General features: G+C 42.6%; 1 protein-coding gene across 5 annotated transcripts in view; it reads left to right on the forward strand.

Moving 5' to 3' along the window:
• LOC144018160 (zinc finger protein 521-like) overlaps positions 1 to 15,145 on the forward strand; it is a 179,161-nt gene that overhangs the window by 25,276 nt on the left and 138,740 nt on the right. For all 5 annotated transcript variants that reach the window (XM_077520382.1, XM_077520388.1, XM_077520396.1 and 2 more), the window contains one exon: positions 4,364 to 4,567. Coding sequence is in view for 2 of the 5 variants with exons in the window: in XM_077520373.1 (XP_077376499.1) it covers positions 4,364 to 4,567 (204 nt within the window). In the remaining 3 variants the exon portion in view is untranslated. The remainder of the gene's footprint in view (positions 1 to 4,363; positions 4,568 to 15,145) is intronic.

The raw sequence follows: 15,145 nt of genomic DNA on the forward strand, positions 1-15,145 counted from the left end.
GCGAGTTTATTAAGAACATTTTTGCAAAGATGTTGCAAAACTCAGCGTCATTTGCCTCACGCGTGAGTGTGAGCGTCAGCCAGCGCGTGCGCGCGCCGCTTATTGATCAGCTGTCCGACCCGCGGTGGCTGTGAGAAGATGTCCTGATCTGATAGATTACTGTAAAGGCCCACGGGCGCAGGAACCTCAAGTATTGACGTGGCTCTTTAATCCCAGGGTTGGACGTGACCTTGCCGTGTCAAATGCTCCTAACGCCAGCCCCCATCATTCCCCTCCACTCACCTCCTTCAACCCAATCTCCCGCAGATGTTCCATCTGCCCCCGTCACCTCCAACATGTTGCATTCGTCGCTGCATCAGAAAACTCAATTTATTCTATATAATTATTATGGTACAGCTTGAGCCCTCCCTAAAAAAATAAGGCATTAGTAATTTTCAAACATGTTTTTACAAACCCAAAATTGGTTCTGGTTCAGTTTTAATAGCTTTTCCATTCTTTCTGAAACAGCTTTTGTTTCATGTTGATGATTTAATTTTCTCAATTATGTTCGTTTTTAGTTAGACAGGCCGACTACATTACCTATTCAATGATATGAGAAGAATGTCTGTCTGTCATGGCAACCACGGATTCCCATACTTTTTCCTCTAATGGCCCAGCCAGGATACCAAACTCAGATGAAACTGGTCACATAATGTTGTTGTTGGTCAGTGCATTTAAGCCTGAAAAAAATACAACATAAAAAATGGAACCTTGAGTAACTTTATCCTCATTTTGATGGGCCATTAGCTTACTTTAATGGGATTAACATCAACATCATTGCTATGGCAACCCCATATCACCTATGTCGTGATAAATAACAATTGTTTGACAAACCAGGACTACACAAGATCCCATGTTTTGTTACTACCATAGCAGCTAACATTGCTGTTTGGGATTATGTGCGGTCCTTGTAGGAAATGTGCCACACATTTAAATGATTCATATTGTTGGTAATCTTTATGTTTATGCTTGAAAGCATAAACACACCATGTAGTACTTTTACAATAAAAAGATTGTGTCAAAGTAATGTTATTGGTAGCTAGTTACTAGCTAGCTAAGAACAGCAACTCTGTGTTTGCGTTAGTGAACTCTTGGTGAACTAGCCAAGAGACATCTTATGTTTTGTTAGCACTAGCATTGATGCTAACGTTACTGTTTGTTCAGTTATGTGAGGGATATGTATGAAATTTGCCACACATTAAATAGTCAATTCTGTTAATATTTTGGATTTTTAGACATTGAAGTCTCAAGTGTAATAATCTGACCGTAAATTAGCAGCTTCAAAGTGATGTTGCTAACACACTAGATTACAGAGAGAGTAACGTCTCCGCCATTGCTACAGTGAACTCCAATTTGCGTGTTTTGGTTGTCGAATAATAATGATGGACCAGCAAAGAACTTTCTCAAGTTGTGTCATTACTTTTTAAAAATTTGTTCAAACTTTGTCACAAGCATGATTTATGCAGTGTTGTCGTAGGCGGGTTGGTGTTGGGTAGCTAGCTAATAATAATTGACTACGAAATTTTGTGGTCTTTAATAATGGTGGATCTGTCAGGACACATCTCATGTTGCTTTAGTTTACTTTACGCACAGTACAGCCATCCATTTTTTAAAAGAGCGTTAGCAGTATTATCAGAGAAATTAAGTATTCGAAACAGCATTCGGGGTAAACAAAATAAAAAAAGGATTTCACAGGCATATGCTTGAAAAAGAGTTGACTTTCTAGTGCCTATTGTCATTCTGTGTCAGTAGATGAGGTCTATATTGTGTGGCGTTTGGCCCCCAGAGCGACAAAGGCCTGCGTCTGTGAGGATTGGGTTGGGATTTTCATTTTCATGAAACACCTTCCGCTCTCTTCTGCATGCTCCCACCGGGGACCACCGGGCTGATATTTTTAGAGGGCATGTTCAGTCTGTGGGAGGGAAGGACAATGGAGGGTGTGATGTGGCATCAATACTTTGCTGTGAGTTGGGGGGGTGTTGAGGAGTGGTGACAGTATGGGGGGGGGGGGAACCTGACTGGCCTTGGTGAGTTCTGTGGCATGAATACCGTATTTCCTCAAACAGTGCCCCCACTCAAATAAATGTCGGGTGTCACTTAATCATTTTTATATATAGATGCTACTGTTCACACATGCATCTCATTCTCATGATATTAACTTTGAGCCCATTTGAACTCCGTTGCTAACCAAAACAGAAGCACCTACTACACGTTTTCAAATTAATCAATGTGGAGAAGCCACTGAGAATGCTTATCGAAGCAATCTGCCTCTTTTCGCTACGATAGTCATTTTATTTCAATTTTCACATTGTGCATATTATTTAATCAATTATCATTATTTCTTTATTTGTGGACATATACACATACTGTTCATGTTCCATGCATCTATGGTATGTTGTGGGTTAGCATGTGTACTCAATTGTATGCTCTTTTACGCAGTGCTTCGTAACATATTTTTGAGCTTATAGGCCATTCCTCCTGGCTGTCGTATGGCGTAGTTTTCCATAACCGTTTTCCATTTCAAGTTCTTGTTAGCAAGTAGATTTTCTGTCCAGAGTCCAAACACTCAATAATTTGCCCATTTTGTTGTTCAAAGTTAGATGTTCTCCACTTTTACACGGTTCCAGCCAGATGGCTGCAGAAATGGAGTCGATCATTCCAAACACTGAATTTTGGTGCTAAATGCGCTAACCATGTCAATATTAGGTTAGCTTAGCAATTAACATGGTTTCTCCATCTTTTCTTGTCATCCCTTTGTCAGAATGGTATCTGTCAGACGTATAACCTATTCGGTGCCATGCAGGTGATGTTTACTGATTCGAGGAGCCAGTCTGTAACGTGTTTACCCACACTAGTAGCCAGCGAAGCTTTTTGCTAACAAGCTGGTTGTGACATAAGTAGCACCGAGCTACTTGGGGTTGACTACCTACTCCAGTGTGTCGGTGACGTAAATGCAGTACGGCAACCTTAACATGTGTGCATCCAGCCCAGCGAATCTTTTTGGGAAAGTCTCTGTGTTTCAGAAAACATTCAAAATCTGTGATTGTCAGTTTTGATAGGCAAAGTCATGAAATTCAGTTCTATTTCATCAGATTCGTCATCTTTCATTGTAATTCCATACACCGGCAGCCCTTTGAAAAGAGATGTAATATTGCCATCTGCTGGCCATCGTTAGTGGGTGTTTTGATTTCACAACTCCATTGAGCAGGCAGCGCTGCACAAGACATTGTACTGCCCACTGATAAAAAACAAAACAAAACAACAACAACAACAAAATAGTAAACGTCAATTAACGTTTATGGCGGCATTCTTTACGATTTTTGCATACGTCATTAAACGTTTTTGGCAGTCAAACGATTCATTTTTAGTGCACATTTATTCCTTAAAAAAAAAAAAGAAAAAAAAAAGAGGCTTCCTTCTCAATGTTCTCCGAGATGGAGATTTAAAATGGCTGCCAGTGAAGTACACAAGCTCCTTCGCCCTACATGGCCTCTGCCAGGGTGGCGATGATTGTAAGTGTGGCTTTTTAATCAGCCTTATTGTGAAGTGCATTGGTCACAACAGGGGAGGACGAGAAGCGCCGCTCGCCGCCCGCTCATAAAGCGCACGTTCGCCTGCGCGGGGTTTTTTCGGCTTCTTGTTGTTCCACGCGGCAAAGTTGTGATTAAAAATTGGGACGTCGGTGGTCATCCTTTCAGCTTACCACCACTCGGATACACAACGCCAACCTGAGACTAACGTGCAGATGGATTGAAGAATATTGATGTGCGTGACCCGCTGCTGCCTGCGAGCCAGGCTGAATAATTTATCGAAGTGTGTCATGATGACAGTGGAACACACACACACGCCAGCAACGTCAGTTTTGTGTGTTTTGCACTGGAACGTCTGCTTAATATGTTTTGTTTCCTGACTCATGCAGTCCACCACTACTGCCTGCTTTTTTTTTCTTAGTCCAGTCCAACCAAAAGCTGCAGTCCAGGATTTATTAACTACACTTATTCCCATCAGTCTGCTTTCATATACTGAAGTTTTGCTTGGGTGAAGCAGGGCAAACACGGCATAAAACCATTTCTAATAACAGAGGTGCGTGTTTGTGTGTGTGCCCTTCACCTGCCGCACACTTTTGCTATGGCACGAGTGGTTGAGTTACAAAGGCCCAAAGTGAACCTGCATTTTTATTACACTTTTTATTATTGTTTTTTTTTATTTATTATTATTAAATCCAAGCTTTGGAAAGCTAGTTTATTGCCGCCCAAAGGATGTTGTCGGGTCACCCAATTTTCCTCTCCCCTCATCTCTCGTGTCATTTCCCGTTGCTCTCCAGATCCAGAGCGCGCCCCCGAGAGGGCGTCGGAGGACGCGGAGAGCGGGCGTCTGAGGAAGAAGAGGCTGCTCTCTCCCGAGGAAGTCGAGGAGGGAGAGGAGGAGGACGAGGAGCCGGCGCTGCACAGCTGCGACAGCTGCCGGCAGGTGTTCGAGTCGCTGAGCGATCTCACCGAACACAAGATTAATCAATGCCAGCTGACAGGTAAACAACGCTCAGCCCGCCGCGCCTGCCCGCCACTCTGCCACTCACTTCCTTCGCCCTCGCCGGAGAACGCGCCGTCGCCGCGCCGAGGGGGCGCGCCGCGCCAGACTGCCGCTTTGGCTCGGCCCTGGCGCGCATTAGTCATGTTTGCTGCACATCAATACCTACAGATGTCACGTACAAATAGGCTGTCCTTATGCTGCTTGACTGCAGGCTAATGAGAGCACAACGAGTACGTTGTCTGTGCATAGGGATGGGCACCTTTCACATTTGAATCGGTACGGTACAGATTTACGGTAGCTGGGAATTAGGGCTCAACAATTAAAGGGATACTTCACTTATTTAGCCCATTATAGCAATAAAAAAAGCTAATATTTTGTCCATAATTAATTTGATACTTTCATTATTTTTCACGTCCAATTAGTTCCTTTAAAAACACGTTTTGCAACTTGCTGTCGACTGAAAATGACATGACAAGGGCTCAGGTAACCAATCACAGATCACCTCTTTTCTAGGTTTGGTCATGTGACATTCACAAGCTGAGCTGTGATTGGTTACCGGAGCCCTTGTGATGTCATTTTCAGTCAACAGCAAGTTGCAAGATGTGTTTTTAAAGGTACTAAATGTACATGAAAAATAATGAAAATATCAAATTTATTATCGGCAAAATATTAATGTTTGACTGCCAAAAATAGCTAAATAAGTAAAGTATTCCTTGCAATGTAGCTAAATGAAATTTGGGGGCGGGCAACCATGCTTCCTTTTGGTAGGCTTTATTTTTTATTTTTTTGCTTAAGAAATGCAGTTCACATGTTACATATTGTTTCTTTAAACATGAATAGGTGAAGTGATAAAACCACAGATTTAATTGCATTATTGTCATAGTTATAAAATTCTGTTTACATCACACGTCTTTGGTATAATTTTTCAAAGTTGCAAAATTCGTTCAGTACCACTTTTTCGGACTCATACCAGTACAAATGCTAAACGTTTGAGTAGTCACCAATACCGATATTAAGTACCGATACCACTAGTACTTTTTATAATATACCCCCCCATACCCCCACCCCAAAAGACAGATAATTTTCAAGAAAGGCCTATATAGCCCAATAAAGCATTTTAATTAAAATTGCATGAAATTAGGAACTACAAATTCTAAATTAGAAGAATAGGAAATTGCCATTAATTTCATGCAATTTTAAGGAAAAATCTATATGGGGATATATATAGCTCTTGTCATGTTTGTGTACGGTGGTTAACCCAAAAGTGGGAAGCAGAGAGTGAGGTGTGCTCTTAAATAACAGAGTTTAAAGAGAACGAAAAGCAAACACAAGATACTGGAATAATTAAAAATGAAAATAAACAATGCCCAAAGCAATATACAAAGTATAGGAAATAATGGCTTTCTCTTCTCTTCTCTTCTCTTCTCTTCTCTTCTCTTCTCTTCTCTTCTCTTCTCTTCTCTTCTCTTCTCTTCTCTTCTCTTCTCTTCTCTTCTCTTCTCTTCTCTTCTCTTTTATTTTATTCTCTTCTCTTCTTCCCTCTCCTCTCCTCTCCTCTCCTCTCTTCTCTTCTCCTCTCTTCTCTTCTTCCCTCTCTTCTCTTCTCTTCTCTTCTCTTCTCTTCTCTTCTCTTCTCTTCTCTTCTCTTCTCTTCTCTTCTCTTCTCTTCTCTTCTCTTCTCTTCTCTCCTCTCCTCTCCTCTCCTCTCCTCTCCTCTCCTCTCCTCTCCAAAAACAAAACAAAGATGTCAAAATGTGTATATGTCACTTGAGAGCTGCATTAATTGTCCCAAAGTTAAGCTTTATATAGGACCAATTGGTTTATGATGTTTGCTTTATTGGCCACCAGTCTCCTTGTGTAGGTATGCACTTTAAATGGTGCAACATAATATTTGAGTGATTTTGCACATCCACAAGCCACGGCGCATGGAGCCACGGGAGTCGCCAGACTCCAGTTTTCGAACCCCTGCCCCATAGTAACAAGGCCAGAGAATGGCAGGAGTCCCAATGCTCGCATGCTGCCAGTGGAAGCAGAAAAGAAGGGTGCCATTGGCAGTGTGTGTCATTGACCTGTTGATGGATGAACGGTGCTATAAATACTCTGACAAGGTGGCAGGGAGAACTAATGATGTGATTTGAAGGTTTTTGTGTGCATGTGTGTGTCTTCCTCCCCCGGACATGCTGTCCTCCTTTGCACATCCGGGTTCCTGTCACGATTTTAAAATCTGGCTGACGCTGGTTGACTGCTAACAAAGTTGTACTAATTCCCGACAAATTGTTGTTTCCTTGCTCATTGGGTCTTTGACCCTTTCAGCAGTGTTCTTTCCAATGTGTAATATCGTTTTAATGCCATCACCCTTGTTAGTCCTTAGTATGTCATTTAATCAGCCTTGTCATGAAGTAAAATGTATTTATATGACACATTTTGCATAACAACGACGATAAAGTAGCCTGAAATATACAACACATACAGTCTACAACAAGCTGCCAAAACAGCTGACCACAGTGCAAGTGTGTGTGTGTGCGTGTGTGTGGCTGACATATGGCAATTTTTTTAATGGCCCTCTGGATTACAAATGATTGAATGCCACAAATTCTGCCTAGGGATGGGCGTTTTATGACATTTCTAACATCAACTATCGGTCAAGAACAATATGACTTTAACTCATTTGCTCCCAATAACGTGTAAATACGTTTTTTTTTAATGTTTTAAGTGTCCCAAAGACGTATTTATACGTTTTTGTTGTTGTTGTTTTTTTATGCTAGAGCATACAGAAGGCTTTGATGCAGCCACTCAACTGCAAAGAACGGTTGCAGAAATGGTAGTTATTTCACAAACGGCCAGTAGGTGGCAGCAGAGCAAAGGAGATCAACCAGGGCCATCTAAAAAAAAAAAAGCTAAATTACTTTGAATTTTAAATAGATTTGTGAAAACTGATGAAACTTAGCTCTCTTCTAATGCTAATTGCTGCAAAACGGAAACAGATAGAAACATACTTTTTTTTCCTGATGAAAGAAGAGACTTCAATCTTTCTTTTGATAGGTTCCATGTTTTTATAGCAATTGAACACAATATTCTGTGGGTCTTGCAAAATCAGTCAAAATTCAGTAAAACAGTCGGGAGCGAACGGGATTGCGTCTATGAAAATGGCTGGGAGTGAATGAGTTAAGAGGGAAGTTCGATACCGCTTTTTTCAGACTTATACTAGTACAACTAGACTCTTGAGTAGTCACTGATACCAAACACTGATACCACTTACATGATACCACAAACATTTGATACACAAAAAACATTGACAGATAATTTTAAAGAAAACCTATATATCCCAGTATAGCATTTTTCTTTATGATTCTGTTTTCTCCAACTTTTTGTTGTCTCAATCAAAATATGTGTTTGTACAACTTCTCTAAACTGGTCCTGGTATCAGTCACCGTTGCGAGTACCCGATACTTTGAAATAAGGTCGGTATCGTCTTGATACTGATACCTGGTATCGGTACTCGCCCATCCCTACTGATAGCATAGCGTGCCTATATGCCATAGCTAATGTTCAACAAGTTGAGGCTGACTCAATGGTGCCTCTATATGCCGCAACAAAGTATTGCACTTACTTTTGCCTCACTCATGACTTCAGACAGAATTCTTAACGACGGATTAATAAATTAGAGCAATCCTGCTACTCTTTGTTGCTGCGTCTGCTAGATAGTTCCAATTGTATTCCAGCTGAGAAGTCTTGTAATGAATCATGAATGATTTGTGTTGTCTGTGCTATTTTTAACATTTTGGAAGAGGCAGTACTGTACTGTGGTGCACTACCATTTTACTCAGCCATTCGTTTGTTGGAGCGCTTGTCCTCATTAGGGTTGCGAGTGCGTTCAGATAGTTTTGGAAGAAAGGTGGTGGAAACCGTGGACTGGTTGGCGGTTCATGAGTTTGATTCTTACATGTATGTTATTAGAAAAATGTCGCTAAATGAATAAAACCGGAGATTTGAAAAATGCCACAGTGCCGTCTCATATGTTTAAATTTTCCAAAACCCCCCCCCAAAAAACGGTGAGATAGCTGCACCAGCTATCGTCGAGTGACAACACGAGCATTCAGTTCTTCCTCCCGTCCGCGCGTATTGCAGGCGCGTGCGTGTTTGCCCCAGGTGCGCACATTTGCACAGAGCGACGAGCGACTGCAAAATCAAAGCATGCTTCACTTTCATTGGCAGCCAACAGAAAGAAGCCTTTTAGCCGAATGTATAGGTGCCGGACCCGCTTTAACGCGGCTGTCCTTCTAATCCAATTTCACCCGTCTAACTCTTGATTTGTCTGTTTGGGAACATCAAGACACAAAGGGCATTATTTAAGAGGCGGCGGGGGCTGGAATTAAAATTCTCTTTGCTGTAATTAGACTTATTTTGTGGCGTAATAGTCGAGAAATAGTCGGGAGTGTTGTGAGAGTTGGATATTTGATTTGAAGCTTTTATGCCGAGCGCTGGTTGTACTTTGTGGTCACGACTGACTCAGCCATATTCCTCATATAATGAAGCCGGGCTTTTAGAAATGTCAATCTTATGGACAAATAACGCTTAATTGCTCAATGCTGATAGAAAAAAAAACAGAGTTTAGATAAGAGCCCCTGTGGAAAGCAAACAAAAGATTCTAATTGCCATTAGGGCATTGTGATTGTGCAGAAACACTCTATTAGTATTCAAACACAGTGGGAGAAAAGAAACTTGGAGATGGCATACTAAGTACTACTCGAGTGTGTGCGTGTCTGTCTGTTTGTGTACACTCAGAAATATGGGAGGAGATTTCCTTTGTGGCATTATGTAGACATCCATGACCAATTAATCTGCCTTACATCCACCCTCCACTCACAGATGGATGCTTTATTAGAGACGTTTTCTAATCAAGAAGCAGCACCTGCTAAAAAATCCACTTTTAACATTTGAAACATTTTCTTTTGGGGAAGAAAACTGATGTTTTTATTTTTGCTTTATGACGGTGTCACATTTATTTCAGATGAGAGGATGCCATATTTCCGTAAAATGTTTTTATTTGTACACGCATATATTTGAAACAAACAATTGAGAACAACATTGATATCAGTACATTACATTTACAACCATCCATTTTCTTGACCGCTCATTCCTCACAAGGGTCGCAGGGGGTTGCTGCAGCCTATCTCAGCTGGCTTTGGGCAGTAGGCGGGGTACACCCTGGACTGGTTGCCAGCCAATCGCAGGGCACACAGACACGAACAACCACTCACACTCACAAGCACACCTAGGGACAATTTGGAGCACCCAATTAACTCATTCACTCCCGCCATTTTCACAGAAGCAGTCCTGTTCGCTCCCAACTATTTTACTGGATTTTGACTGATTTTGCAAGGCCCACAGAATATTGGGTTCTATTGCTATAAAAACATGGAACCTATCAAAAGAAAGATTAAATTCTCTTCCTTCATCAGGAAAAAAAGTAGGTTTCTTATCTGTTTCCGTTTTGCAGCAATTGGCATTAGAAGAGAGCTAAGTTTCATCAGTTTTCACAAATCTATTTAAAATTGTAAGTAATCGAGATTTTTTTTCTACATGGCCCTGGTTGATCTCCTTCGCTCTGCTGCCACCTGCTGGCCGTTTGTGTAATAACTACCATTTCTGCAACCGTTCTTTGCAGTTGAGAGGCTGCATCAAAGCCTTCTGTATGCTCTAGCATAAAAAAACAAAAAACGTATAAATACGTCTTTGGGACACTTAGAACATTAAAAAAAAAACGTATTTACCCGTTATTGGGAGCAAATTAGTTAACTTGCCATGCATGTCTTTGGAATGTGGGAGGAGACCGGAGTACCCGGAGAAGACCCACGCAGGCACGGGCAGAACATGCAAACTCCACCCAGGAAGGCTGGAGCCCGGACTCGAACACGAGTCCTCAGAACTGGGAGGCGAACGTGCTAACCACTCAAACACCGTGCTGCCACATTACATTCCCATGCCAAGTAAAATTGAATTTTAAAACTAAATAAGCATGACAATGAAAGCAGTTAGAAGAGAGATTGCACAGAGCAAATGCACAGACACAAGTGGTGTCAAACTCATGTTAGATCATGGGCCGCATGCAGGAAAATATATTATCAAGTGGGCCTCATCGGGAAAATAACGGTATATAACTTAAAAACAATTGCCGTCATTTATACGCAGATTTTCGTGGACTAGCCCGAAATTACGGAGCTCAACTGTAATCATGTTGTTCTGAAAAATAACACGAATTCAAATGGGCGCGGCAAAACTTTGCCGGTATACGTTCCGGACGTGTAAAATCGACCTGTTTTGCATATATATTGTTCCCAGAATGCATTGCGTGGCGCAGTTAATGATGTTATAAGGACATTAATCCTTGTCATATCTATTTGTGTTACCAGTAATTGAATTTTTTTTTGTATTTAAACACGTTTATGTCGGTGTATGATTACAAAAAAATAATAATAATTAAACAAGCCGTAGTTTAAGTTGTGTGTAATATAATGACATCCAGGACGACGATTCCCCGTACGAATTGCATTACTCATCTGAGGACTGCTTGTGAAATTACAAATTTATATGTTTTGATTGTGGCCGGCTGATTAATCACTCTGACTTTACATTTTTATTTTTTATTTTTTTAACTTTACAAAATCATCTCGCAGGCCGGATAAAACCCATTTGCGGGCCTGATCTGGCCCGCGGGCCGTATGTTTGACACCCCTGATTTAGACTATCCCGATATAAACCGTGACGCTTGAAAAATAAATTATGCAAATAGACGTCATTACCGCTCGTAACTTTCTACGGTTAATAAAAGACATCGTATCCATGTTACTCACCACACTAATAAAGTAGCCAGTTTCCCTCCCGCTCGATGTGCTGCATTGCCATGTTTGTTTACCTCTGTTTGTATGTTTCCGGTGGGTTGTGCACCTGACGTGCGGACTTATATCAATGAATATATGTGTGTATATATACTTTGTACACACAGTATCATTTTCGCCATAGAGACAAAATAATGTGAGAACGCCGTGGAAAAATCAATGTATACATTTTAGACTCAGTTAGCAAGTGGCTATGTAAGATGGCCGTCACACATATAAATATTTAGCATGAGAAGGAGACCAACCAGTGACTCCTTCAAACGAGGTATTTTGAACGTGTTTATGTGAACAAGAATTCGGGTTAAAGGGGTAACTCATAGTCTTATTCGGGTACCAAATATTGCCATGTTCAGGTTTTGAAAGGGTTATTGACTGCATGTAAGAGTTGATTTACTTGTTTAGTTTAGTCTTGTTTAGAACGATGAGAGTACAAAGCAGACGCATATTATTATTGCTATGCTATGCAATATCTGACCACAAGTAACACCCTGTTATGGTAAGTTTCCATAACAACCTTAATGGGAGAGCTTCTTTTACTGCAATAAGAGGCTCGTCATGCTTATATATGACCACTTCATAGCAGGTCCTTGATCCCTTTTGCATACTTCAGCGAGAAAGAAAACTCTAACAGAAGTCAAAAGTGCATGTCGACCACACCCAAGATAGACGGAAAGAAAGAAAAAGATGTTACATGTCACCACGATCAATGGCGACCATTGTCTACCCCCCACCCCCAGTCCCCCGGCCCCGCCAGCCCCCACCCCGTCTGGCGGAGGTATAACACCTTTCCGTGCACTTAAGCCATGACCACTGCAGTGCGCTAAGGGAGCGCATGGGTATGGATTGCCTGGCGTCCCAGATGCAATCGGCGCTATCGATCGCACTAATGCTGGACTGCGGAGGAAGGCGAGAGGCTGCGAGAGGCAGCGAGGGGGAGGGAGACAAGCAGGGGAGGAAGGGGAGAAGGCGAGCGAGTGCTGCAGGAATGCGTCCCCAGGGAGCCTCCGCTGGGCCGGGGCAGGGCTTCAGGAATGCTCCCCCGGAGATCCCCAGTGAAGGCTATGGGCACGGCCGCAAGAATGCTCCTCTGGAGAGTTGAGGCCGGCTGGGGCAGGACTACAGGAATGTCCCCCCCCCCCACCTCATTTGTCCCTCCCCCAACCGGAGCACCCCTTCAACTTCAGGGGCTCCAAGGGGAGGCGGGGTGGCCCCTGCGGCTCCAGGATGGCTGCGGATCAGGTTTCCGTGTGGGGAATCGGCATCCTGCCGACAGGGTTTTAGTCCGCCTTGGGGAAGAGACGGGAGGCCAGAGGCTTTTTTTCCGCAGGGCTCACCAAAGCAACACTTCACCGTTGCGTTGTCTCCCACCGGAGGAAGTGAAACGGTTTCAAGGCAAGCAACCGCACTTCTCGTTTACTAGTTAACAGAAATGTCTGATTTCGAGCTACAAAGTTGAAATCAAAATATGCCTTTCACCACACATTCGGCCGTTCTTTCGTAACGGCTGCACATCCCCGGAGCAACACCTTTCCTTGTGTCCTTAGCCCCTCCTTCCCTCCCCTCTCTCTCGAGAGAGAGATCGGCGCCCGGCTATTTTAACCCTCTGCGAGATGACCTTTTTAATAAGTGTCTTTCTCTGTTTTCCTGCCAGCCGCTGTGCGAGCAAACAGAGCATGTCTTCTGCTTCCCCTAGATAAAGGAATCAATCAGAAAAGGGTGCGACGGAGAAGCAGAGAGAGATAACTGGGCCATGTATGGATTTATATTATGTAGATTTTTTCCCCTTCTTGCCTTCTTCCCTGTAGACATCGCACTCGGCTTCAATAAAGCACATCTCGGATTTATGAGAGAACGCAATGCTAACACTCCAAACAATAACATCCTCCGCAAAATGCCGAGCGCCGAGGTAATGTGATGGAAACGGCGCGGACACGTTTCTAATATGCGATCCGACGGCGAGCGGGGGTGAACGCGATACGAGCTTTCCTCCCGTTTGAACGCATTTACATCAAGTCTTTGGGTCAGCCACATGGAAACATTTAGTAACATCCCCCTGACTACGAGCAGCACGCTTGGCAGCCGGGCTGTGTTTTTTAACAGTTTCCAACAGGATCCCATTAGCCGTACTCTGTAACTTTCTGCATTGATCCAACATCGACTATGCGAATGCCAAGAAGACCGTGCCAGGGCTATATTTGCTTCAAAACGCCTCACACAAGACGAGTAAGTGGCAAGAGCGAGACCTGATTAGTCCAGCGCCGGCATCCCAGTACAAAGGGGCGGCACGCTGATTACAAGGATTTGACAAGACACGAGGTGGTCGCGACTGTTACATGTGAAGAGATTGGGAGAAAGGAAAAGACGAAGGGAGCTTTAAAGTCGCCGGCTTTTGCTCTCAGTGCGCCTGTGCCAGTAACATTAACAGGAGTGTCATTAGGAATTCAAAGCATATGCCCTCATGAGAATGCCCCTCTCCTCTCTTGCCGTCTCTCTCGGCTGCGTGCCGCACACTGCACACATTATGCACTGTATGAAGTATTTATCGGCCTTTGTCAGTCGAGGGCTGCCTTTCCTGCTGAAAAACAATCACAATGAGAATGGAGAGCCAAACCTTTGCATCATCCTCATCATCATCATCATCATCATCATCATCAACTTTGATTAAACACTCCTGTATCTGCTTGCTCAATCAGCCATCCGCTCGGAGCGCTCACTCATGCACGCATGCTACGTAGTAGCTAGCAGCACCTGCGCGCATTCACGTTGCGGTTTAGATGACGCGTCGTTTACCGCCCCACAGGCTCCACTTGACCTGCTTCATATATAACGTGTGGTTACAAACCTCTCGTGAACCAGACTTTGCTATCAGATGGATTAATAAAAAAATAATAAAAATAAAAATAAACTTGCCTTATTGGCATCAGAACCGTAACGTTATACCATTACGGTTTTGATGCCAAATAAGTCCATCTGGATTCCATCCATCTGGCAAAAAGGACAGTATAGAATTTAAGAAAAAAATATTGTAAAATAAGAAAATTATTACTTCAAAAAAGCAAAATTATCTGCCAACAGAACAAGAAAATTGTACTGAAATTTACCTGTAAAATTTTGAAAAATAAGAAAATAATACAGCAGTCTTGAAAATAGTATTTTTAGACTAAAAACAAGTAATATTGGATTTATTTCAAGCTGTAAAAATATAGAACTATTTTTTTTAAATATAATTTTTTTAAACTATTTTTTTTTTAAATGCAGGGAGGATAATGTGTTCTGACTAGTGTTGTTCCGATACCGATACTGGTATCGGCAGAGGTGCCGATACTGCATTAAAACAGTGGTATCGGTATCGGTGAGTACTCACAAGTAACATGCCGATACCATTCATTCCAACACTAATATAGGATTTTGGATGCAGCATCTTGCGTCTTGCTCGTGCACAACATTCACTGATATGTGACATGTTCACTTCATGACCATCTAAGATATCCTATTGGCCCTTGAATGCTCTGAACCAATGGCAGGGCAGCTTTTTCTTGTTGACAGAAAACAAACCTTAGGCATCGGTGAGGTATCGGTATCGGCCGATACTGTAAAGCTGGGTATCGGGGGCCAAAAAACGGTATCGGAACAACACTTGTTCTGACCCAGCCAGGGATCGAACCCACAACCTCCCA

Source organism: Festucalex cinctus, chromosome 1, assembly GCF_051991245.1.
Source record: "Festucalex cinctus isolate MCC-2025b chromosome 1, RoL_Fcin_1.0, whole genome shotgun sequence".
In the NCBI taxonomy this organism is placed as follows: Eukaryota; Metazoa; Chordata; class Actinopteri; order Syngnathiformes; family Syngnathidae; genus Festucalex; species Festucalex cinctus.